The 27225-nt window shown below is 43.8% G+C and overlaps 1 protein-coding gene across 1 annotated transcript in view; it reads right to left on the bottom strand.

The window, feature by feature from the left end:
- Positions 1-7912: 7912 nt before the first annotated feature.
- MYO18B (myosin XVIIIB) overlaps positions 7913-27225 on the bottom strand; it is a 330341-nt gene continuing 311028 nt past the window's right edge. The window contains 2 exon segments of the mRNA XM_020996632.2: positions 7913-8133; positions 15182-16373. Coding sequence (XP_020852291.1) covers positions 15194-16373 — 1180 coding nt within the window. The 3' untranslated portion in view covers positions 7913-8133; positions 15182-15193.

Here is a 27225-nt window from a genome sequence, read left to right as displayed (position 1 = left end):
CAGTGCCTCTGGGCTGGTGTCCCCCATTCTTAGTATACTCTCTTTCCCAGAGATGGTCTTCTTGCTTTTCTCACACACTACGCTAAATGGCCCAACCCCATGTTTTTCACTGGCTGACCCACATTCCTTCATGCTCTCCCCCATCAGTGCTCCTTCCTGGATTCCCTGGCTCAGCTAAAATCCTACATTCTGTAAGAAAGTTTTTCCCAGTCTTCTTTAATCTTAATGCTTTCCCTTTGAAGGGAATTTATCATCCATTTACCCTTCATATGTGTCTTGTTTGTACATAATGATTTGCACTGTTTCCATGATTAGACTGGGAGCTTCTTAAGAGGAGAGAGATTCTTTTTTTTTTTTGCTTTTCTTTGTAATTCTAGCATTTAAGAGTGCCTGGAACATAGTAGGTGCTTAAGTCTTTTGACTTGAATATGTTTTATACTTATTTTGTAAATGCCCCCCCACACACACATATGTTGTCACCTCTGATTGAATGGAATCTCTTTGAGGGCAGGGATTGTCACAAGTCTTGGATCTTGTCTTCATATTTCTACAATTAGCTCATTGGCTGTATAGAATAAGTGTCTGATAAATGCTTACTGATCAATTCTCTGGATATTTGAAGATCTAGCTACTTACTCCTATGGATCTCTTCATACGTGGCTCTTTGGTTGGGGCCCTCCTTCATCCACACACCTGTTTAACTCTGACATCTCCCTATAAATGACCTGGGTTGTGATAACTTCCTTATGGCTCTTTCTGCAACTGAGAGTCTCTGGTCTGCACCAGGCTAGTTCAATGAGTGGGAGCACAGTGCTAATGAATCCTAGGTCATGCACTCAATCCCAGGCAGGCAGGGTCACATTTCACTTACCTAGTCACAATCATGGGATTGCTTCCCCCTGACTTGGCTTTCCGTGTCTAATTCTTTGTCTGTTGCCTTCCTTAGCAAGGTGGCTTGGTGAATAGAATTCTGAGACTGGAGTCTAGAAGACCTTAATTTAAATCTGGCCTCAGACACTTACCAGCTGTGTGATCTGGAAAAGTCACTGTGACCCAGTTTTAGTGTTCTAATAGCTCTTCCCTGTTCTAAGGCCCCTCCCAACTCTAACATTCCCTGTTCTAAGGTCTCTCCCAGCTTTGACGTTTTCACTCTCCAAGCTCTTACATTCCATGATCTCAAAGCACTTTGTCACTCTCAAATGCACTTACCATATCCCAAATTATGTTTATTCATATACATATTTTGTTATCTGTAAGAACCCCAAGGGAAAGGGCCATGTCGTTTTCATGTTTGTATCTTCTCCAGCATACAGCTAATAATAATAACAACAACTAACATTTATGTAGGGCCTATGTGTCAAGACTCTGTAATAAACACTTTACAACTATTAACTTGTTTGATCCTCACAACAACACTGGCATGTAGATGCTATTAACATCTCCATTTTACAATTGAGGAAACTGAGGCAAAGAGAGAGTAGATGACTTGCCCAGAGTCACACAGTTAAGAAGTGTCTGAAACTGGCTTTGAACTCAGGGCTCCTTATGTGCTGGCCTAGTGCTCTGTGCTTTGTGGTGCCCCCTTCCCTGCCTCATTTTTCTTCTGGTACCTAGTATTTTTCCTGGAATGCTTGCCAATTGATTGATAGATCACTGATTATGCAACCTAGATATAGAGCTGAAAGGACCTCTGAAATCACCTAGTCCAGGAGTGCAGAACAGGCCACATGTGGACCTCTAGGGCCTCAAGTATGGCCCTTTGATTGAATCCAAACTTCACAGAATAAATCCCCTTAATAAAAGGATTTGTTCTGTAAAACTTGGACTCGGTCAAAAGGCCGTGCCCAAGGACCTAGAAGGCCACATGTGGCCTCAAGGCCATAGGTTCCCCATCCCTGACCTAGTCCAACTCATGGTTGGGGAAACCAAGGCCCATAGTGCTTACATGGTCTGCCTCGGGTCACTTAAGTCATAAGCAGTAGAGTGAAGTCATTGCTGGAGGTGAAAAGAATGGATACAAATGGATTTAAGATAGACCCCAAGATTCTTCTTCCCACCCTTACAATACATTTTGGGGGCTGGGCCAGATAATCCCAGGGTCTCATCAAATGGTTTCTCCTGGTGCTATCACTATTGTCTAATATTCTTTAGTATTCTTCTCAGGAACCTTGACTTGTATCCCCGAGTAGGTGTCCCCCATACCAAATGAATGAGCAATTGGGTTGGAGTGTTGGGTGCTGGAGCTGGGATCTGTCACCTTGCAAAGGCTCTGTGGGAGTGGGGACAAAATTTAATCACCTTTGAAACCTTAGCATCTGACCTTCGCTTGACAGGAGTATCTCTTGACTATAAGGAGAGGAGGGAAGAGGAGAGAAGAGGAAGGGAGAGGAGAGGAGAGGATACAAGCTATATACAAAGTGCACATGGTGATTTGGGGAGAAGAATTGACAATTGAGAAGGTAAGGAAAGGTTTCTTATCACCTTAAATTGATGGTGGAAATGTTAGGAGTTGCATTAGGGGAGGTGAGAAAGGAAAGTATTCCAGTTATGGGGGGAAACCTGGGCAATGTCAAGGGGGGAGATGAAGATGTATGTGGGGAAGCCACAAAGCAGAGTGGGTCTGGAGACCTCTATAGAGTAGAGTCCTTGCTCCTGTCTTCTGCCAAAACCTCCCCTGCTTTCTTGTAGTGGGTGGTTCTCAGCTCCATTCACAGCCCAGCTGGGTACCTGTCTTCCAAGGGCTGAACCAGTGACTTTCTTCCAGCTTTTACCTGGGCATGGGTCCTTGGCTTTTTTCCCTACACAGCTGGCATAGTATCAGTGCCAGGCTCTGCTGCACTCTCATTCACAAAGCCAGGAAGAAAGACAGACAGATGGCGGCAGCAGCAGTGAATTGGGAGGGGAATTGCCATTTTCCTGAGTTCTTTGTGTAGATTCTGAATGCAGTTATTCTCCCAGGCTTTCTCCAGGTATCTTCTATTTAGACTATGCGCTCAGGATCTGGGGGCCTGTGTGGGCTTCTGGGTGAGCAGGTGGGCACATGTATGCTCTGTGTGATTGCGGAAGCCTTTGGACACTTACGTGTCTGCAAAACATGTTGAAACATGTTTGAAACATGGGCAAGCATGACAAAACTTGGATGAAAGTTGGTGATACCATGTGAGGTCCTTGAGACCAGGGATTATTACACTTTTCTTTATATCTCCATCATCTAGCACACCGTAAGCACTTAATAAATGCTTATGAGTTGGATTATGCAGTGTGTATGCATGTTCTATGCCTATATGTGAACTTGTACACAGTGTAAACACAAGTGGAAGTGTGGGAGTTTCCACCCACAGGCCAGTTAATGTAATCACTGAAGGTACAGACACTTTAATTGAATCAATCAATCAATCAACAGAGCAAATTAGGTATTAAAGCATTTTCCTAAAACCTCATCACAATGTATGGAAAGTGCTTAATGAATATGAAAGTGTCGTAAGACTTTTACATTAATCACTATCACGATGAAAACTAGCATTTATGCAGCACCTTAAGGTTTGCAAAGTCCCTTATACATAGTAGCTCATTGGATCTTTACAACCACCCTATTATTATTATCTTCATTTTACAGATTTGGAAACTGAGACACAGATAGGTTAAGTGACTTGTCCAGGATCACACCACAAATGTCTGAGACAGGATTCAAACTCAAATCTTCCTCATTCCAAGTCCCATACTGTATCCATGGAGCCAATGAGTTGCCTTTTGGCTGTTGGATGAAGGGCAAATAATGCCTCATGGAAAACATTGTATGATTGGTTGAGAGGCTCAAATTCCACTTCTTGGGTTGCAGATGAAATAACTGCTATGGCACCTCCGAAAAGCACTGAAATCCATCTAGCTGTAGAAAAGCTTCTTGTTGGTAGCAGTGGAGGTCTTTCATTCTTGAAGAGGACCAAGGATGTCATGAGTTGGATTTAAGTGAGGCAGAGTTTGGGACCACTGGCTTTGCTTGGACCTCCAGAGTCATCGGAAGTCCAGTGCTAGAACAAAGGTTGGGATGACTGGCCATGACCCCACATATAGTGGGTGGAAGAGCTGTTTGTCAAGAGGACCATGACATCAGGGAGGTGATGCCATGACATGCAAGTGAATTGGATTTAAGTGAGGGAGGGCTGTGCAGAGTCACCAGCCTCACTTTCTCCTGTGGAGCCACCTGGGTCAAGTGGCAAAATATAGCTCAAGAGGACTGGAGATGACCCTGAATGCAATGGGGGACCTTAGCTTTTTTTTCTGAGGTAATTGGGTTAAGTGACTTGTCCAGGGTCACATAGCTAATAAATGTCAAGTGTCTAAGGCCAGATTTGAACTCAGGTCCTCCTGACTCCCAGGCTGGAGCTCTTTCCACTGCATCACCTAGCTGCCCCTAAACCTTGGCCTTTTTAAGCTAAGGTCTTTAACTGGTCTCAGTTTGACGGAGGCAATGCCCATTCAGTGATTAAGGCTAGGTGGGTGCAAGAGCTACTCTGGGAGCTAAGGACTGTGAGAAGGAATTGCTCTTTGTAGGGAGGAGTTCTCCCCTCCATTTCCTTCCTCTTCCTTCCCTTCCCCTTCCCTCTCCTCTCTTCCTGTCCTCTTTAATCCTTTTCTATTCCCTCCCTTCAATTCTTTCCCATCTTCTCTCCTCTTACTCCATCCCTCCCCTCCCTTCCAATTCCCCTTCCATCCCATCCCATCCCATAATACCATATGTATTTTCTACACCTGGAACTCATTACCTTAGTAATGTAAGTTTCTACCCTCTCCCCACATGGATCTTGGGTGTATTTGTGACGGTCCACCCCAGAATTAACAGGTGAGTGGTTTTGCACCAACTATGCCACCCTAATAAAATTCCTTTTATAACAGCCAATTTAGTCTGACTGGCTAATTGGTAACAAGAAACACACTGTGGGAGCCTGTGAGCAAGAGCACTAGAAATGCAGCCCTTCTATTACTCCTAGAACTCTGTAAACAGCTGCCCTCTAGCAATGTTAATCTAAAATGCTTAGCGCACAATGGGTGCTATATAAATGTTAGCTACTATTACTAAATATGCATGTGCAGCCACTGCTGTTGTCATCTTTTGTCCTTCATTCTTGAAGATGACCATGACATCAGGAAGGTGACGTCATGACTTGCGAGTGAATTAGATTTAAGTGAAAAAGGGCTGTGCAAAATCACCATTCTCACTCTCTCCTCCGGATTCATCAGGGTCCAGCGGCCAGATATCGATCAGGACGACTGGAGATGGCCCCCATTTGCTGCTGAGAGGCAGCATGGAGTACTGGACAGGGAAACAGACTCAACACCAGGGAGATCTGAGTTCAAATCCCACCTATGACACGATGGTTGTGTGACTTCTCAGTGTACTCAGATCCAATTCGTGAGCAAGTCAACATCTCCCTCATGATGTCCTTGGTCCTCTTCAAGAATGAAGGATGAATAAGCACAATAAGTTGCAGAGAATGTGGTGACCTGCATTAGTAGAGGGAGTTTCCTCACCTGGGAGTCGACTATAACAACAACATCACAGCCTCATGAGGTTCCTCATCTTATCCCTTTCTGTGTCCTAGCTTATCTTGTTGCAATGACACATGGCGCATAACATTCTCTGAAGAATGGAAAATAAATACCATGCATGGCCGGGGCAATGGTGAGGCTTCTGGCGGGTGTGAGTGGGCTGCGACTTAGAACCTTTGAAGAACAAGAAGAGTGAAAGATGATATCAGGGAGGTGGAGGGAGAGAAGATGAGCTGGCATGGCATGGATGGAGCAGGTGGGAGTGCTCCACAGGTCTCTTTGAGATATCAGGAGAAAACAAAGAAGGAAGATCTTCTGAGTGAACTTATGGGAGGACTTGGCATTGGTCTCATTGGATGGATGTGCAGGCCTGGATGTGTTGCAGGGGATGTGGTTGAAGGGAACTTCCAAAGGTATGAGGTAGCAGATCCATTTGAACATGCAATATCTTCTCCTATTGTAGGAGAGGGAGAATGACTGAAGTGTGATTTCAATGGCAAATGAACTCTTGGCTGAACGAGTTTTCTCTACCAAAGCAGGGCAATCCCTTCCCAGAAATTTCGAATCTGAGAAAGCCACCTAGAGCACAGAGAGGTCAAGTGTCTTGCCCAGAGTCATACGGCCAGGAGGCTGCAAAGGTGGGGTTTGAGCCCAGGTCTTGAACCCACGTCTGACTTTGAGGCCAGCTCTCTGTCCACTATATCACTGGTTTCTAACTCCAAAACTACCGTGAAGATTTCTGTGGGCTGAATATTGACATAGAAAACCTCATATTAACATTATCTAGGTTGTATTATATTTTTATTTTTTTTTTAGTTATGTCCCAATGACTTTCTAAACTGGTTCCCATCAGGAGCCTGGTGTTCAACACTTCATGCCACCTCTCTTCCTATCATATTATCTCATCTCATATCTCACTATTGTTATTTCATATCATATCATATCAATTATAAATTTAGAACTAGAAGAGATATCAGAGACCATTTTGTACAACTTTCTTATCGTACTGATCAGGAAACCAAGAGTTATGTGATTGTCCAACATCACACACGTAGTCACTGTCAGAGGCAAGACCTGAATCCAGGTCATCTGATCTACAGTCAAGGCTTTTAATACTACACTTTCCATCTATGGGGGCAGCATGGTACAATGGATAGTGTTAAAGTTGGCATCTGGAAGATCATTCTTAACTTCTCTTTCTTATACTTACTTGATGTGAGACTAACCATGGGCAAATCACTGCACTCATCTCCCAGACTTATTGTGAAGACAGACAGACAAACATGTGCGCCACACACACACACACACACACACACACACACACACACACTGTGAAGTATATAAATACACACATTGTGAAGACATATATACACATATCTATATACACATATGTATATATGTGTGTATGTAAATATGTATGTATAGATGTGTATAGATGTGTCTATATACTACATATGATAAAAATATCTATATAATTTTATAGATTAGATTATATATGCACAATTTTGCAAATGTTAAAAGTATGGTATAAATGGTAGTAGTACTATCTACTAGAGGCTGCTAGAGCCTCAGTTTTCTCATCTGTAAATTGGGGAGAATATCATTTATTTTATCATCCTCTCACAGTTATTGTGAGGAAAGTACTGTGTAAACCTTTAAGTCTCATAAGAAAGGGAAAGGACACCATCACCATCTTTAATATTATAACTTTAGAATAGATATGCCTTGTGTAATGCAATGAAAAGAGCTATGGGCTTGGATGAAAGGATCTGGGTTCAAATCCTGATCCTGTTGCCTCTTGCCTGTGTGACCTTTGGTAGTTTTCTTCAACTCACTGGACCCCAGTTTTCTCATCTGTGAGATGAAGATCTAGACTCAGATGGCCTCTCAGGTGTCTTCAGACTCTAAATCTAAGATTCAAGTAGAGGATTTATGGGGTGGGGAATACGTGGATATAGGGAGGGTTCAGCATGCATAAACACCAAGGAAGCTGAGATTCTATATAAGAGTAAGGAAAAACCAAACCCTGGCTATCAGACCCTGTCATATCCAATAAGGGAAACAATGATTTGGATTCTATCTAACAAATCTAACAAATATTGCCACCTAATTCTCAGGCTCAAGGGTCCTTGTTAAGTAATGGACCCATTGAAAACCTACCCCATTTCCCAGAAAGATTCCAGATACAGATGATTAAAAAGGGTCTGAACTAGTTTTCTTCCCACAAGTGGGCTTCATACCAAACCCACCCAAAGACCATATTATGAATCCTGATTCTTGACTTTTTGATATCAGTCTCCACCTCCTGCACCTGAATAGACACATCTGTTCTGCTCAACAATGGAGGTCATGGAGAAGACAGAGGCCACACTCATTCAAAGATGCCACCATGGTTTTATTCTGTATAAATCACTGTCCAAACCCCAGAACCTCTTACAAAATAAATCCTCAGGCCTGTCAGAATCCATTGGGAATATTTTTCGGTGGCATCGCCTACAGACAGGGAGATGCAGAGGCCTCCTGCGTATTTCTCTTTGAAAAGCTGAACAGCAGGGGAAGCTTTCCGGGAACTCAAGACTCTGAATGCTGAAAAGAAAATCCAGATATGAGTAGAGCTGTATGGTATCTGAAGCAAGAAATTATGGAATAAGGTATCCATTAAAATTGTAGCTGCCTTCAATACATGGCTCAGCTGTCACTTCCTTGAGGAGACCTCCACTTGTCAGTGCTCTCCCCACCCCTGAAATTACTCTGCATTTATACTGTCATATTCTGCAATTGCTTTGCTGTATGAGCATTGTTTTCCTCTACTAGAGTGTAAGCTTTCTAAGGGCAAGGAGTTTTTATTTTTGTTTTTGTAGTACAGCACAATACGTGGCCCATAGTACGAACTAAGTAAATGCTTGTGGAAGGAAGGAAGGAAGGAAGGAAAGAAGGAGGGAGGAAGGGAGGAAGGAAGGAAGGAAGGAAGGAAGGAAGGAAGGAAGGAAGGAAGGAAGGAGGAGGAAGGTAGGAAGGAAGGAAGGGAGGGAGGGAGGGAGGGGAGGAAGGAGAAGGAGGAAGAAAGGAAGGAGGAAAAAGAGACCATAGCGCCCATGGGAGGCAGTGTGGGTTCAGGGGAAAGAGCTTGGATTTGGAGTCAGAGGTTCTGGTTTCTGTGGAAAGGGAATGAAGGAAGTCAAACAGAAACACTCACCTGTTTCAAATTTGAATGGGGGCCACAGGAAGAGTGACCATCTAGGTTTAGGTACATAATACCACTGAGTTAGATGAGGGGAAGAACAGAGTTTTTCAGCTCTCACCTTTATATCTGGCACTGGGCACATGCTAACAATAGCCAAAGTCATCTCTGAGGGAAATCAACTGGTCATTCAAACACTGGCTGGACAAATCTCCAAATCCTTTCTGCTGATTCATTTCCTCATCATTCAAGAACTTACCTCCTTCAGGAAGCTTTCCCTGAGGATTCCAGTCACCTGTCCACTTGCTGACCACCCATGATATCTTACTTTCTGTACTGTGAGAATTGAGGCAATTGAGTGAACCTCACTGATTCCATCTTGTGACTCAATTCTTTAGCTCAGTTCTCTTTCTATTCAATTGTGGGTCTAGTCCAATTTCTGTCTTGTGAGAAAACTTTATTCCATTATGAGAACTGTGAGAAAACCTTATTTCATTGTTTGAATCTAGCCTTGCATGTCTGAAAAGCTGGACCACCTCTACCTGCTGCTTAGAAACCCTTCACTAAGGACGTAGGTTATGCTGACCAGAAACCCAGTCAGACCCAAAGACTGATGCAAGGGATTTTCTCACAATTGCACATTTCTTTTTTTTTTAATTTTTCAATATAAATTTATTTTTAGCTTTCAACATTCACTCCCACAAGTTTTTGAATTCCAAATTTTTACCCCATCTCCCCATCCTCCCACCCCAAGATGGCATGCATTCTGAATATCCCTTCCCCTAGTCTGTCCTCTCTTCTATCTCTTTCCCCTTCTCTTATCCCCTTCCCCTTCTATTTTCCTGTAGGGCAGGATAGACTTCTCATAATTGCACATTTCAAGCTGCACATATGTCTAATGTGAAAATTAGCCCCATACTGGTCAATGAGTTACTGTTTCCTTGTTCTTTTGATTGAATACAGACATTTGGAGAGGGGAGAATAGGACAATTCTTTTTCTGATTTCAGGGAATTGCATCTATTCACTCTCTTCCTCCCAACTTATGAAGCCCCTAATCTTTCCTTCAATTAGGATCAGATTACCTAATCTTATATCCTGGTTTATATCCTGTTGTTTTCTTTTAATGCATAAGAATCTGTCTCCCCCTGTATTTGGGGTCCCCTTCCAAGCTGAGGGGCCTGGTCATGATTTGTTATGCAATTGGCATGCATTGTATAATAAATAGATATGCACAAACCTTTCTTTCCTCAATTATTTCAGATTTCACCCATCATAACACTCACACATGGGAGCATTGGATTATCAGTGATTGAACACCAGGATCATCTGATCCAATCCACTCATGTTATGGAAGAGCAAACTGAGACCAGAGAGTATGTCCATGTCCACACGTGCTTAAGTAGTAAGTAAAATTATAAGATCACAGATTTTGAGCTTAAAGTAACCTGAGAAGACATTAAGTTCAACCTGACCATTTTTCAGAAGAAAAAACTAAGGCCTGGAAAGGTATGGTGATTTGCCCCAGGTCACACAGCTTGTAAGTAGCAGACAGACAATTTGAATTCAGTTCTTGGGACTCTGAGTTTAATGTTCCAAGTTCAGAGTTCTTTCCACTATACCACAAATCAGCAAGACCTGGGTTTGAATCCCACTGCAGGACATTTACCTAGCTATAAGATGGGCAAGTGTCTCCACCTTGATCCTCGGTTTCTTCATCTGTAAAAAGGGGGCAATAATCCTTTCAATGTGTACTTCACAGGCTGATGAGAAGTAGGTTTGGTAAAATTGAAAAGTGATATAAAAATTGGCATGCTTGCTATCATGGGGTCTTCTATATAGATCTGGATGGAAGAGAACTCCTAAGTCATTTGGTCCTACCTCCTCATTTGACAGAAGAGGGAAGTATTAGCAGCTTGTTTGAGTGCACACTCAGGTAACGAAGGACAGCATCACAATTTTAACAGGGGGTCCATGGAGCCCACCTCCGCTGCTCTATGCCCTGAGTCATCCTGCCTCTCTCTTGGGAGTCAGGCAACCATGGTTCTAAATCTCACACCTGGCTATATCACCTTGGCCAAGTCCCTTCTCTTTTCTGGACCTCAGTTTCCTTCATTGCAAAAAAAAATAAAGGAGTAGACTATCTGATGGTCTATAACAATCTTTTATCTCTAAAGAAGATGAAGAATGTGATTTTTACTATCATCATGCTTCTGTCTCAAGGGCTCTGCCCCAGCTCCTATTCTCCCTCACAGCTAGGAAAAATGCCCCATCTATACCCACCTACACCTTACAAATTGGAATTGAAAATCAAAGGCCCATAAAGCCATGTCTGCAGGAAGCCAAGGTGGGAGATGGCCACAGACTATATCTGTCTCTTATTCTTTCCATCCCAGAACGGGGAGGTCAGATCAACATGTATTAGTTTCTATATCTGGGTCTGGGTCTATGTCTGCATGCATGTACAAGCAAGGCCAGCATGAGGTAGGGACAGTCACCTAGATGGCCCAATTGGGCAGGACAGGAAGGTGCCTCCAGATCAAAAACATCTTCCTACCCCATCCCTGTCGCCTAGAAGCCACCAAGGGGGCTGGAATGACACCAACAAAACTCTATTTCCACACCACCATGCAGTAAGCAGCTCTGGCTGGCCATCTATCTCCAAACTCTGCTTAGGAGAGACCAGTTCCAGCTCTGGGTGCAAGGTAAGGACAGGAAGAAGCTACCATTTTGGATTTGTTCTCTGCAACCAGAAGGTATTGGCGAGGTCCAGGATCCTCTTTTAAAATGCAAACATGCCTGAGGTAAACACTAAACTCAGAGTCCCATCAAACTATCAGACTGATAAAACGTCAGAGCCCAAAGGGAATTAAAAACGTTTCAGTCTATACTCTGTGATGTCATCTATGTAGGGATTTCCTATAGAGAAAACTTCCTCTACTATGGCAGATCAACAGAAGCAGATGTAGTCTGTGAATAGGGACAACAGAGAGGTCAACAGATTTGTCCAAGATCAACTGACCAGCAGGGGTCAGAGACAGGATTTGACCTCAGTTCTTCTAGTCTCTGATGTTGGCTCTCTATCCACTGTGCCAGACTGCATCTCAGAAGGGACCTTAGAACGGGGGATGTCAGAGCGAGTGGGGAGGAACCTTAGAACAGGGAATGTCAGGGCTGGGAGGGGCCTTGGAACAGGGAATGTCAGGTAGTTGGGAGAAGCCTTCGAACTGAGAATGTCAAAGCTTGAAGAGCCTTCAGGGTATTGGCTCTGGAATTAGGGGTCGTGGGATAAAATCCTACCTATGATCCCACCTGTGTGACCTTGGGCAAATTCTAAACTTCTCTGGGCCTCAGTTTCCTCATCTGTAAAATTAGGAAATGATCTCTAAGGTTTCTTCCAGCTCTAAATCTATAATCCTTGTCAAATTCTCTCCCTATAGATATGAGCAAAATTAGGGCCAGAGCGGTTAGTGTCTTCCCCAAGGTCACATAGCTGTAAGGGGCAGAGTTGGTGGTGGTGGGGGGGGGGTTCTTGCATATTTTTGAGCCAATAGTACATCTCCCTTGGACGTGTTTGCCATGTGGAAATAGGGTCACATTGTCCATTTCTAAGACTGGCCCAGGAAAATGAAATGTAGGAATAGTTTTTAATTCATTAGGATAATTACCCTCACTGAGCTCCTCATCAAAGGTCTGGCTTTTAAAAACAGGTTGGGGAGAGGGGACTGACACAAGATGTCAACTTAGTCTCCAAGGAAACACCGGTCCCTCCTGGGCCATCCCATCTCTCCACGGCCTTTGAAGCCGCTGTCTCCTTAGTGCTCCTAGAAGTGTCATCATGCAAATGAACTCTGATCATTATTTGGTAATTGAGAGCAGGAAAAAGGCTTCTGTTGAGATACATTAGCTCATTTGGACACAGCTTGTCCCTGCTCGCCACAGAGGAGGAGAGGAGGCTTTGGAATGAGCTAACTCGGCTTTTTCATGAAGGAGAGGTGCTAGGCGCTCTTCTAGGCAAGGAGCCCCTTGCCCAGCTGGGGGTATCCTGGAAGGTGGGAGTCCAGGCCTCTGGGCATCTGACCTCACTTGGTCACAGCTCCATTTCCTGGAGTTCAGGGGGGAAAGACTGTATAGCTGCATAGGATTCTAGAATTCAACTTGAAATTCCTTCCCAGACTAATTTAGATACCTTGGATTACAATTCAGGTGAGAATGTTAATTTGGACAAAAGAGGTTTAGAATAGCATTTAAAGGAGCTTTCAGGTCCTCAAAGGAAAGGACACCTCATTCTGTTTCTGACTTGATTACTAAAGATGCTGTGCGACATTGACCAATTCACTTTCCATCTCTGGGACTCCATTTCATCCTGAAATCAGATTTCAGGCACATACTAGACTGGGATCTGCAAACCTATTTCATTATGACTTGTCCTTCTCCCAGCTGTGGGGGGAAGTCTGGCTCAGTGCTGGGGATGAGGGGTAAGAGAAGAAGTGGATTATTTCCCTTGACCCCCCAAGAGGTTGGGCAGGGCAATAAGAGTGGCAGTGGACAAGATCTTAACCTGTAGAACCACTTCCCTCTCTAATAGCCATCCCCTGAGAGGCATCAAGCAGCTTTGGTCCTCCACACTCCAGGTTCCTGGCAGTGATACATCAGAAGCATGGTTAATTCCAGGCAAGACTATAAAATTGGAACCACTCTTGTCTTCCCATGACAAGAAGGAAGCTACAGTAAAACAGAGCCTTAGCAGGACCTGGGTTTCAGTCTTGCCTTGGTTATCAATTAGACACATGGCTTTGAGCAAGTTATTAAAATTGTCAAGAGTCTCAGTTTCCTCACCTATAAAATGACTGGAAATTATTTCCTGTCCTGCCTCCCTCAAAGGGTCCGAGTGGACAACATGAATATAAATGTAAAAAGGTGTTCTGTAGACTCTAAAGGCCTGTTTACAATGGCAGGGGAGAGCTTATTACCATGGTCCCACCATGTCTATTCTGCCCTTTCTCTACCTCCAAGAATCCAGAGCTCTTGCTGCTTCCTTCCTGCCCAACTGTCCTCCCTCCTTCTACTCCATGTACCTATTCTGGAGTCAAGGACAAAATTCTTCAGAGTTCTTTCTCTTCCTCTTTCCCACCATTGACCATTTTCCTCTAAGGGTCCTGTCCACTGTGAAACGGCAATAAATGTGAAAAAGAGCTTAATCAGAAAAACCAATCAGTGATAATGTGTTTTTCCTTTCCTAGTACCATGGTCTTTCAAAATGTCCATGCATCCACAAGGTCCTTTAGGAGCAACTAATAATGCCAGTCTTGGGCACTGTGGTGGTGGTGTGAAACAGAAGATGAGGGAAAAGATAATTCTGCCTTTAATCACAGCAGGAACACGGCTAGATGTGTAACCCAACCAAGGGTATAATTCCATCTTTTTATGGATGACTAAGTCTAGAGACAGCCCGAGGAAGTGATCCACCCAAAGTCTTTCATACACCATAATGTCTTCAAGGTGAAAGGGATCTTACAGGTCACTAAGCCCAACTCAGACCTAATCTGGGCATAGCCAGTGATATCTAAGAGAAAGGAGAAAAGAGAGAAAAGATTTGTTTGGGGCTTGTACCTTGAAAAGATGTTGCCAGCCTTCTATGGCACTCCAAGATGAACATTTGACACCTATGGTTTTCAGGCCATAGGAAGGTGCATGAATGTGAAGGAAAATATCTTGGGCCAGAAGGGATGAGATTTATTATGCTTAGTTTCACAGCTGGAAGCATCAGGACAATTTCAGCTCCATATAAAGATGTCTTTCCTACCAGTGAGAGCTGGACAAGGATATAACAAGTTGACTTGGGAGGGACATTGAGTTCCCCATTACGTAAGTCTTCCACTAGAGGGCAGATGACCATTTGCAGAAAATGTTGGGGAGAACCTGTTCAGAGAGGAATTATGGTGTGAAAAGTGTATTAGATTTGGAGTAAGAGGACCTGAGTTCAAATCCCATCTCTTGAGACTCAGTACCTGTGTGACCTTAGGTAAGCCCCAATTTCTCTGGGCTCTGTTTCCTCATCTATAAAGTCAGTGGGTTGGGCTAGATGACCTCTGAAATCTTTTCCAGGTCTGGTCTGCGATACTCATGGGACGTTCTTGATTCTTACTAAAACTGAGTTAATATTTACAAAGTGCTTCATGAACTTGAAAGCACGATATAGATGCTATTATTATTTAATGCTTGCTTATGAAGTTATTTTAAAATAAATTTTACCTAGACAAAATCTTTTTGACACGTTATAGACAAGACTAAATTATTTCAAATAGGAAAACTCTAAAAACACACATCTCAAGAGAAAAAATCTTGATGGAGCTAATGAGATTCACCCGCACCATTTGGGTTTCTGTGAGATCAAGAGATCAGTGTTGCTACACTGAATCCCCTTTTCAGAACCTGGCATTCGTGCCTTTTACCTGGGCCATTCCCTATTTCTGGAGATATTTCTTCATGATGCTCTCCACCTCATCTTGCCTTTCAGCATCCATCCATGTTCCATATCGGGATCTCCTATCGCTCTCCTCATCTTGTTTTTGGGATCCTGGGCGGCTCTTGATGCTGTCTGCGCTTCTGTAGGACATGGCGGAGCTCGAAGATGATGAAGAGTCAGACAGGTGACCTGTGTCCTCCTTGGGTTCCAGGTTTCCCCGGAAGGTACTGCTACTTCCCAAGAACAGACAATCTGAAGAAGTCTCACTCTTATACATACTGGTCCCAGGCTTCAGGCTATCTCCTCTGTCCTTCCTGGCTCTCATGGGAGAGCTGGATTTCCGGATGGCTGGGACATAGTCATCAAAAGTCACTTTGGGTTTCTGTTCATATCTTGGCAGCTTCCAAGACAGCAAGTCAGGTTCCAAAGGCTCATTCAGCAGGTTGGAGAACCTTCGGTTCTGAAAGACCAGGGATTCTTTCCCCAAGTCTGGGTCCTCTGCTTCCTCTAGGGGCGCATCAATGCATGGCCTCCTAAGCCGCAGCTTGGACTGAGCAAACTTCCCCAGGCCATCTCCCACTGATGAGCTTAGCCTCCCGCTGAAACGGCCTTCTGTGTTCTCAGACTCTAAGAGTGACTCATAGGACCTGTGCATTGATTTCGGAGGAGCGGGTAAAGAGAGGGATGGGTCAGATTTGTCCGAGGAGAGACACTTGAGGCTGGTGGACCTTAACAGCCCAGATCGTGGGCTCTCTGTTTCAGTTTCCAGAGGTGGCTTTTCTGGGAGTGTCACCGTCTCCAAAGACCTCCTCAGAGATGACGCGCCAGTGGTCTGGTAAATGGGTAAAGTGGGCCAGTCTTCTGCACCTAATGCATCCTGCTCTTTCTCTGATCGTTGTCTCCGGAATCCTTCAATAAATTCAGAAAGGGCCCAGGAGGAACTTGGAAGCTTTTTCTCCAAAGTCGGTGATGTCATCAATGAGTGACCCTTTGACTTGCTGACTGTGTCTCTCCACGTCTCAGAACTCTCATTTCCAATAGTTTTATTGTGATCCTGACTCTGGAAGGTGAAAGGTGAGGTGGGTCGTCGGGCAAAGCTTTTATCCCCTAGAGATTGGATGTCAGTCCTCAAAGATGTCGGTTGGCTCCCCTCAGCATCTCTGGCCTCTCGGTGCATCCTAGGCCAAAAATGAAAACGGTTTCAGTCAGGAGCTGTGCAATTGATTACAATTCATGCAATCAGTGTGCAACTCAGGAAGGAGGAGCCCCTATGCTATTTTTCTTCAGAACCCTCTTATCCCCACCACAATCTCAAATGAACCACATGATTTAATGCACAAATTCACGCCATGCAAATGATTTCTCATTGCTTCCTGAAATGCAATTTCTGCCTATAATTAAAGCCCTCTAAGTATGCTGGAGTCGATTAGAACAGCAGCTAAGATGGATGACTGAGATTTATGAGGTCCTGCATCTGACGTGACAGGACTTATCATAGTGGGCCACCCTGCAAAATGTCATTCGCTCCTCAATAGATAAAGTTTGTACATGGGTGGGGGTGGGGAGGAAGGGACTTCATTCCTTTGGGTCTGAGACGAACAATAGCAACTTGGCAAATCTGGTTTTCCAAGATTCAAACAAATCCAAATTTATTCACATGTTTGTGACTCCTTGGTGAGGATGTGAGCGGGGAAGGGAGATAAGGGAAGAGGGTAATTGTGATCTGTAAAAATAAGTTCGGGGTTTGACATCAGCCCAAGAATGGGGACCGTGAACAGGGGGACAAACAACTTCTATTCTGAGGAAAAACCAGGTTTAGCTTTCACACCAGGAGGTCCTGAGGGTAACCGATGCTAAGAGCACTCTAGCTTGGAGAAGTGGCAGACTTGCAAGGTCGCAAAATTACCCAGACAAAGCAAGGCATTATGGTTTTTACGAGGGAAGACTGGAGTCCATTAACCTTCCCTTCCACAAACAAAAATCTATTTCCTCTCCTTCCCCAGTAGCATTCTCAGTGCAGTTTGGAAACAGGCCATGATGGTATCAAATGCCATGACTAAATTCTGCCGGCCCCCAGTGCCATTGCATGAGCACCTGGCCTCCCCTGCCGAGGCCTAGGGATAACGCAGGGCTAATCTTGCCTCCTCTTCCGATCCTGTTGGTTGCTAGAGAAATCAGTAATGGGACCCACCCAGGCCCAGACCATCCATCCGGCAGAAGGCTGGAACCCTGCCACCATTCTAAAACAAGGACATATGTTGTCCTTGGGGTCTCCCACCTCCTGCTACTAATCAGTCTCTCTCTCTCTCTCTCTCTCTCTCTCTCTCTCTTCTCTTCTCTCTCTCTCTCTCTCCTCTCTCTCTCTCTCTCTCTCTCTCTCTCTGTCTCTCTCTGTCTCTGTCTCTCCCTTCCTCTCTCTCTGTCTCTCTCCCTCCTCTCTCCCTCTTTCTCTCCTTCCCTCTCTCTGTCTCTCTGTCTCTCTCTCTCCTTCTTTCTCTGTCTCTCTCTCCCTTCCTCTCTCTCTCTCTCTCTCTCTCTCTCTCTCTCTCTCTCTCTCTCCATGTTGCCTGAGGAGCAAACAGAATATGTAGAATATGCACATGTGGAAGCAGGAGCAGTGCAGGGGCATTTCATCTCAAGGCCTTTCATCAGTGCTCTAAGGAATCAGAAATTACAAGCGGCAGGGCCTTCTCAGGGGATGCCTGGGCATCTCTGGAGTACCTTGAAGCCTTGGGAAAATCCTTGACTCATAGATCTGGAGCTGAGAGGACACCAGAGGTCATCGACTCTGACCCTCTCAGTTGTAAAGGTGAGGAAACTGAAGGACAGGTAGGCTGAGTATCTTGGTCACGTTCACACAGATAGGAAACCTCTGAGGTAGGAGTAGAACTCATCCATGTCTTCTGACTCCAACATCAGGGCTTTTTCTCCTATATGGTCTCTGGGCCACATTTCACTTACAACACTCCTTTCTCTTGACTGTATGTGTGTGTGTGTGTGTGTGTGTGTGTGTGTGTGTGTATACACATACACATACGCACATAAATATACATATACACATGTAGTATATATATATATATATGTGCATGTATATATGTGTGTAAGTAGATGTGTATATATGCACGTGTATAAACATGTATATATGCATATACATGTGTGGGTGTGTATGTATGCATGCATGTATGCACGTATATATGTACATGTGTATAGGGCTGACCTTATGCCTAGAATTCCCTCCCTCATCATCTCCATCTCCTTGCTTTCCTGGCTTCCTACAGGTCCCAGATGAAATTCTCCCTTCTCTTCTTAAGATAAGCTCTAATTCATCCTGTTTATATCTTCTGCGTATATATCATAGCTGTTTGTATGTTATCTCCCCATTACACTATTAATTTCTTAGGAGCATTTACTATTTTTTGCTGTGTCTTTGTATCCCCAGGGCTTAGCTCAGTGCCTGGCACATAGTAGGTGCTTAATAAATGCTTGTTGACTTGACTCGATCACCATACTGAGTCCAGACTGATGGAAGCAGTGTAGCTGGTGTCCTGGCCCTACCATTAACTCACTGTGTGACCTTAGACACGTTGCTTCTCTCCAAGCCTCAACTTTCCTCATCTGTCAAAAGAGGCAAATTGGCAAACAGATCTCCATGTTTGCTTCCAGATCCAGTATTCTATTATTATAATAATAATTTACATTTCTATGCTGTTTTAGGGGTTCACTAACTATATTCTTTGCAACAACCCTATGAGGTAGGCAGTGTGAGAAACTCACTGTGAGTGTCCTCATTTTACCAATGAAGAAACTCAGTCTGAGAGAGGGGAAAGTGGCTTGCTTACCATCCCACAGCTAGTAAACATCAGGGGTAGGATTAGAACCTAGATCTTCCCAGAGTCCAAATCCAGCCCTTAGGCCATTACACTTTGATGTCTGTGTGAACCTAGGGATCTAGGAATCTGTTTCTGTGGAATCTAAAATCTGTGGAGAAGGGAGAGAGACAAAGCAAATGGGAAGAAGCCAAGCATAGCAGGCAAAGACGCCCTGAATTCCAGGTTTGGCAGGCCACTCCAGCAGCCATTGAGTCCAACTCATAACTGAGGCTCCACTATGACCCACCTGACAAGTGGTCATGCAGTCTCTGCTTGCAGAGCACTAATGGGGGTACCCCACCACCTGCTGACACAGCCCATTCCACCTTGGGACAGTTCTAATTGCAAGGAGGTGTTTTCTCCTCTTATATTTTCCTCTTTGCAACAACTTCTTACTGTTCTGAATTCTACCCTCTGGGGTGAAGCAGAAAAACAAAAGGTTGGCCCTCCTCCACATGACTGTCACCAGCACCTTCCTTCTCCAGGCTAAACATATCCAAGTCCTTCTTTATTTGACATGAACACAAAACCCTTTCTTATTTTGGTCACCCTTTTCTGAATACACTTGATTTTATCAAAAATTTCTTCCTAACATACAGTACTCCAAACTGTACAAATGCCCCAGATGGGGTATGAGAAGGGCAGAGCACACTGAGGCTATCATTCCCTCATTCCTGCGAGGTCTCAATGCAGCCCATGATCACATCTGCTTTTCTGGCTGCTGACATTGCCTGCTATCTCATCTTGGGCTGGCAGTCCTCTAAGACCCCCAGATAATTTTTAGACAAGCTGCTTGTCTCACTTTGTCACCTCCATCTTGTGTCACTGATGACCATTCCTGGAACCCATGAATAAGACTGACATTTGTTGCTGTTGAATTTCATCTTGCCAGTCAAGATCCCTCTGGATCCTGTCACCCACTATACCAGTGATATCTCTCATCTTGGTGCCATCTGCAAAGATTGGAGCAGTTCTGTCTATGCCTTTAGCCAAGTCATTGATAAATTGAACACAGCACAGAGATCAGCACAGATTCCTGGGGCGCTCCAATGGAGACCTTTCATGTTAACATCAAACCATTAGTAAGTTTTCTTTGGGTTCAGTCATTCAATAAGGTTTGAGTGATGTAATTATACTATCAGCAACTAGGTGATGGAATGGACAGAGCGCTGGGCTTGCAATCAGGCAGATTCCTTTTCATGAGTTCAAATCTGGCCTCAGACACTTACTAGCTGTGTGACCCTATTTGCTTCAGTTCCTCATCTGTAAAATGAGCTTGGGAAGGAAAAGGCAATCCACTCAAGTATCTTTCTCAAGAAAATCCCCAAACAGGGTTATGAAGAGTTGGATATTACTGGAACAACTGAACAACAATTATACTCCCACTTGGCCCCACATCTCTTGATCTTTTCTATGGGAATAAATAGCATAAGAGATTACCATATATCTTCCTAAAACCTAGGTAAACTCTTACAATAGCATTTCTCTATTATTCCAGCTGAAAAAGGGAAATATGATTACTCTTACGTACTGGGCTCTTAATAAGGCCGCACCTGGTGATCGTGATCACTGCTTCCTTTCCTACTTGTTTGATCACAATCTCTTTACTAATATACTCTAAAATTTTGCCAGGAATTGAGGTCAAGCTCATTGGCCTGCAGATTGCAGATTTGATTTTATTTTTACATCAAGGTAGTTCTATAGAGGAAAAAAATTCCCAGAGTTCTGAAATGCAGGGAGAAGTCAGAGTTGGGGGAGGAATGATCAAATTAGGAGAAAGTAGGTTAGGTCAATCCTTTGTCACATGAAATGATTCTTGACTAAAAGTTGTGACTTTCTAAATCCTTGTGATAGCCCCCTGAAATGCCATGCCTCAACTGCTGCCTTGAATCCTTCCATTCTTGACCCTTCTGGTTATCACACAAACTTTTCACCTAAGCCAGATCCTTGATGTCCAGGGTTACAAGACATGAAGGGAAAGTAGAGAAGGAGTTGCATGGAGTCTGGTAACCAAAGATGATTCCAATGCTCATGTAGTGAAGCCTATAGTCATGATCCTGTGAGCCTCTTCAAGACACCATAGCTAGAGAAATGTGGGCACCTGTCGTGGTAATGCTGAGCTGAAGCATAATAGTGTCAGTCTGCAAGATAAGGTAGGCTAGATTATGTCTAACCTCTCCTGACAGTAAGGTACTATATGTGCTGATCTAAGTCAGGGTTGACGAAATAACTAAATTGATGTTAGAGTTATGACTGAAGTGAGTAAATGAAGGCTTCTCTAAGGTGCTAAAAATATTGAAGGTCTTTTTTCATTTTACTCCCCTCTATGCCTTCTATGGTAAATCCATACTGGCCTCTTTGCTGTTCCTCATACCCAACACTCTAGCTTTCATCTCTGTTCCTTTTCACGGGCTCTTCCCCATGCCTGGAATGCCCTCCCTCCTCACTTTTGCCTCTCTAAAGTCTGATTTCCTCCAGGGGTCAGGAGACCTTTCCTGGTCCCTCCAACTGCTGGCATCTTCCTCTCTGAGATTACCTCATATCTACTCTACATGTATGTTACCTGTTGTTGTTGAGTCATTTCAGTTGTGTCCAACTCTTTGTGACCCCGTGTGAGGTTTTCTTGGCAATGATACTGGAACTGTTTGCCATTTCCTTCTCCAGCTCATCTTACAAATGAGGAAACTGAAGGAAGCAGAGTTAAGTGACTTACCCAGGGTCACACAGCTATGAAGTATCTGAGGCTAGTTTTGAACTCATGAAGATGAGTCTTCCTGACTCCAGGACCAGTGTTCTATGCACTATGGCACCACCTAGCTGCCATATTTATAAATCTGTTGTCTTGAGGCACACTGGGGCCAAACAGAACAAGTGTAAGCCCTCTTTTATGTGACAGCATAGTGGAAATAACACTGACCTTCGAGGCACAGGACCTGAGTTCAAATCCCAAATCTTCCTCTTACTTCCTATGTGACCTTAAGGAAGTTAACCTTACTCCTCTGGCCCTCAACTTCCTCATTTAAAAACATGAGAGAATCAGATGAAATGAGTTCTAAGCTCTCTTCTGACTTTAGAATAATCCTAAATATTTGATGACAATGATCATATCACTCCAGTTTTCTCTTCTCCGGGCTCCACAATTCATCAGTGGATCCTCATAGAGCATGGATTGAAGGACATTCACCATGCTGATTGCTCTCCTCTGAGCATTCTCTAATATATCAAAATCCCTTCTGAAAATATGGTGCCAAGAACAACTCAGAACTCTGCAGACGTGTCCTGGCTAGGCCCCACAGGATTATCCTTCTCTCATTCCTGGGAAGTGCTGCCCTTCTCCTGTCCATCGCTCCTAGTTCAGTTTTCAGGACCCAAGCAAAACAGTTCTAATCCTTTTTCTTGAGACAATGCTTCAATCAATGAAAACAAAGATTACAGCCTATTTCCACTGCAGGTCTTCCCCAGGCTAAACATACCCAATTCATACACTCTGCACACTCCTGTTTGTCCTCATGGGCCTTGAAGAATGAGTAAATAAATGATTTATAAATAAATGCCTGTTAAATTGAGTAGGATTTGGAGAACTATGGAGAATTTCCAGCAGAGTGTAAGACAAAGAGTGCCGGATTAAACTATTGAACCTCTGAGTCAGAAGAGGGCCCCAGGGGTATGGACCATGATGAGATTGTAGTGGACAGCTTATGTTGGGTAATAGGGAGAGTCAAAACCAGATTTCTGGTTTTTGTTAGAGGATCCTATGGTCCTTGGGAAATATGGTAATGGCCAAGTGGGACAGCTGTGTATTTCTGTCTGTTGGTGTTAACACAAAAGGGAATTATTCTGATCTGACCTTGCTAAAAGCCAAGGTCATATGGTTCCAGGGCAGAGTTGGGCTTTTCTGTTGACTCATGGGTGACATTGCATGTTTTCAAGATAAGCAAAGGCTTGGAATGCCTCCATAATCACCTAGTGGCTGGGTGTGCTAGGGATTTGCCCATATTGTTTTGAAAAGCTCATGCTATTCTTGGAAGAAGGGTCTTTGCTTCTGACTCTTGCTAATTATTTAAAATGCAAATATACTATTAGGCTATGTATGGAGAAGCCCACTGTCCAGGGCAAAGAAGGTGGTAGCCCTGTTTTCCTCTGACCTTGTCAGGCTACATCTAGAGGATCATGTCTTATTTGAGGATCACATTTTAGGAAAGGACTTAACATTGTCCATGAGAGCAACTCTTATGGGGAAAGGGTCCATTATTTCTGCCATCACCAACAAACTGCTACAGACAGGCAGGTTAGCCCAAGAATCACAGCAATAATAGCACCCCCTAGATCACCAGCTCCTCTTCCAGACCAACCACCAAAGTCATCATTCATGGAGGCAACCAATCCCTGTGAAGAAAGGTCCATCATTTCTGTCCCACCAACATGGACCACTGATCAACTGCCACTGTTGGAAAAAGATATGTTCAAGAAACCAGGGAATAGCAGAACCCCACCCCTTCCTTCCAGCCTATGTGTGCAGCTGCTGTTCAGGGAATCAGTATCTCTGAGCTATCACTTGGCAACCCACCTCTGATGGTGCTGCAGCCCCTGTTTCCACCTCAGCAGCCATAGTGCCTAAAGACCCCAAAAAGGAAGTCTTCCATCTCAAAGACATTGATCCTATCAAATGGATCAATAACAGGAACTAATATAATTTTGTTAGTGGTAATTATATTAAAGAGAAGGCGTGACCATCCACTTTGCTGCTGCCCTTTAAGGGCCATGGGACCTTTCCATCTGACTAGCAGCTTCAAACTTCTGGCCATGTTTTCCTTCTCATTCGAATATGAGCTCCTTGAAAGCAGGGGCTGACTCAGCCTTTCTATCTTTATTCCCAGCTCTTAACTCATAATTAGTGCTTAATGAATACATCTTTATTTATTCAATTAGCTAGAGTGCCCAGAGGGCTGCAGACCAAGGTGTTGAGGGGCCTTGAAATCCACCAAGGATCAGTTGATAGAGCTCTGAATATTTAGGCCAGAAAGGAGACTTAGGAGGGGCATGACTGTTAGCTCATAATAGTCAAAGAACTGTTAAGTTGTTTTGCTTGGCTCTAGAAGGAGAGAATTAGGACTGATGGGTAGAAGGTGTAAGGAAGCAAATTTCTCTTCAATTTGGGAGAGATTTCTAAACAAGGAGCACTTCTAAAAATGGAATGAGCTTTGGGAATGCTTTGGGAAGTCATGGTCCTGATCACAGGTCCTCTTCAATTGGAGGCTGAAAAAGGGGGGTTTTGCTTTGAGTACAGGTTGTACTGGATAATTCAGATCTCTTTCTGCTCTGAGATCCTATGATTCTATTCTATGGTGACATGTATAGCCAACATCTACCTGAATCCCAGAAAGAAGCAAACTTAGAATTTTATGGAGATTTCTGAGGTCACTCGATCAAACACATACTCACCGAGTGGTCATTTACTTTTCACTTGAAGGCCTCTAGTGACAGGACACTCACTCCTAGTGTGTATCATCTCTTTATGAAGTAGAAAATGTCATTGAATTATCACTTAGCTTGTTCTTCTTGAAGGTGAAATACTTCAGTACCTTTTATCTTTCCTCTTAAATCAATTTTTCCCAACTTCTTTGAACTTTCAATTGGAGGGGTCTCCTAGAGGAGTTTTACATGGGTCTTCACATGTTAAAGGCTTTCCTGATAAAGTGTTGGGAATTTAACTAAGTAGTCATGATGTGGGGAGGATGACATGGGTCTCGTTGACCCACCAATGCTAACATGACTATTTAGAGGCTGCCTGCTCAGCCCTCCCTGGCAATATCATAGTTAAACAATGATACCAAGTTACTTTTAGTCCATCTTGAATTGTGGGTAAGGAGTATCGATTAATTTGCTCCTCTCTTGCTCCTGCCAAGACAATGGACCTTAGGAAGAAGTAGTTCCCAATGGGTCATGGATTCAAAGGATGACTTTTCTGTTGTGAATCATAACTGGTCGACAGTGAGTCACGTGGACTGGATCTAGTGGTGACTCTCTGGCCATTAAAGAGGCATGCTACACTCAATTCAAATCTGACTCCATTCTTGGTCAAGGTACACCACCTCCATCAAGCTGCAGAATTGGCAGAGCTTGGAATATGGGTCAGGTGTTGTCTTCCCTTTGGAGGATGGGGCAAAACTGAGGAGCAACCTCACATCCCAGCAAGATAGAATGTGACTAGGAATATGAGAATGAATTTGATTTGAAGAAAAGTAACAGGGCTTCAAGACGAGGCTTTTCTATGATTTCTCTTTCTACCTTGTTCTCTTTTCCGTTGCATCAATCAAAGTAACAGAGGCTCTGATCTGTCCCTGCATCTTCTCCTTTGCCCTTTCTTTTCTCTTGGGTTAAGACTGGGACCTGCCAGGGACTGACTCCCTGAACTGCCTGATCTCTTCCAAAGAACCCAACTGTAGAGAGTGTCCAGGGTCCTTCACTTCTCTGTGGCCAGAGGTGGACAGAAGGCTACTTTCTGTCAAGTGTGGAAGTGAAATAAATAATATTCTTTTGTCTTTTCCTTTTCTCTCTCTGCAAGGAGCTTGGAAGTCCATAGGGCCAGTAGGCCCTATCCAGTTTAGAAGAGAAAATTAGTTACCATTCTCTTTTCAGAAATAATTGTGTGGGGGCAGCCAGGTGGCACAGTGGATAGAGCACCAGCCCTGAAGTCAGGGGGACCTGAGTTCAAATCTGACCTCAGACCAAACACTTGACACTTACTAGCTGTGCGACCCTGGGCAAGCCACTTAATTCCAATTGCCTAAAAGAAAAGAAATAATTGTTTGGCCCATTTTCCTAGAATTATGTTTTCATTATAGAAGAAACATTTTACATAGATTCGTATGTTTTTATTTGAGCTAAAAATTTCCCCTATAGTCTATCCATTATCTATTCTCTCTCTCTCTCTCTCTCCCTCACTCTTGCTCCCTCTCTTCTCACTCTCCTTTTTCTCTCCTCCCTTTCTCTCCTCCTCTCTTGCTTTCTCTCTTCTTGCTCTCTCTCTTCCTCTGCCTCTCTCTCCTCTTTCTCCTTCTCTCTTCTCTCTTCCCCCTTCCTCTGCTTTTAGTAAATGATACTCACAGCTAACCAAACAATGTTTCAATGATTCCTAGAATACTGGTTCCTAACTGATTTGAAAAGAGTGAATAGTAATCCATACCCAAGGGGATGGTCTGATGGCAAGGTGGCCAAAAGCACATACTTAGTTGAATCTCTTCCTTCCAGAAACAGACTCCTCCCACCCCAGGGTATTTGGCTAATGGCCACCCTATAGACCAGTCTATATGTTTTCCAACAGGCAAACATTCCTGACTTGCATCTCAGTCAGTCATCCCATAGCCCTTGCCCCTGGTGACATCATCTCTGGAAGTCTCTCCCTCCAGAATCATTGCCTAATTGTCTATGGTCAATGAAAATAGCCCTAGGCCTGAGGGGCTATAAGCTCTGCACCAAGGAAGAAGCAGCTGGAAGGAGTCTCCTCAGAAAAAGTAGGGAGATGAGCTCATCACCAGCCTTTATTACTCCCTCCTTTAGCCTCCATTGAAGGTTCTCTCTTTCCCCTTTGGTCAGTTTTTCCTCTGTGGCAACACAGATTTCTCTGAAAATCAAAGTCCTTACACAAACAAGCTATGCCGCATCATTATTCATACCAACAATTAAGAATAAATATTCCACTTTTAAATTTCATGAGGCATAGAATTTCAGAGTTGGAAGATCAAAGGGGGTCCAACACAGACTTCTAGGACACACCTAGAAACTGGGTATCTAATATTAGCTTGAAGACCTACTGTGGGAAGGGGAAAAATTGTCAGATTTCCAACATGCTTTCAACTCAAGAACCCTGAGAGGTAAGAAGTCAGTCTTTCAATTAGGCAGTCAATGAACATTTATTCAGTACCTACTATATACGAGGCCCTATGTTAAGCTTGGGGATATGAAGAAAGGCAAAAGACACTCTCTGCTCTCAGGAAGCTCACAGTCCTTTGAGGGAGACAAGACATAAACAATTATGTACAAACCAGACCTGGACATGATGAATCAGAAATAAACAACAAAAGGAAGACACTATAGTGAAGGGGGATCAGGAAACGCGGGATTCTGGCTGGGACCTGAAGGAATCCAAGGATGTTGTGTG

The sequence above is a fragment of the Phascolarctos cinereus genome, unplaced genomic scaffold, assembly GCF_003287225.1.
Source record: "Phascolarctos cinereus isolate Bilbo 61053 unplaced genomic scaffold, phaCin_HiC Scaffold_4;HRSCAF=312, whole genome shotgun sequence".
Classification (NCBI taxonomy): Eukaryota; Metazoa; Chordata; class Mammalia; order Diprotodontia; family Phascolarctidae; genus Phascolarctos; species Phascolarctos cinereus.
This window is presented reverse-complemented; position numbering and strand designations above follow the sequence as displayed.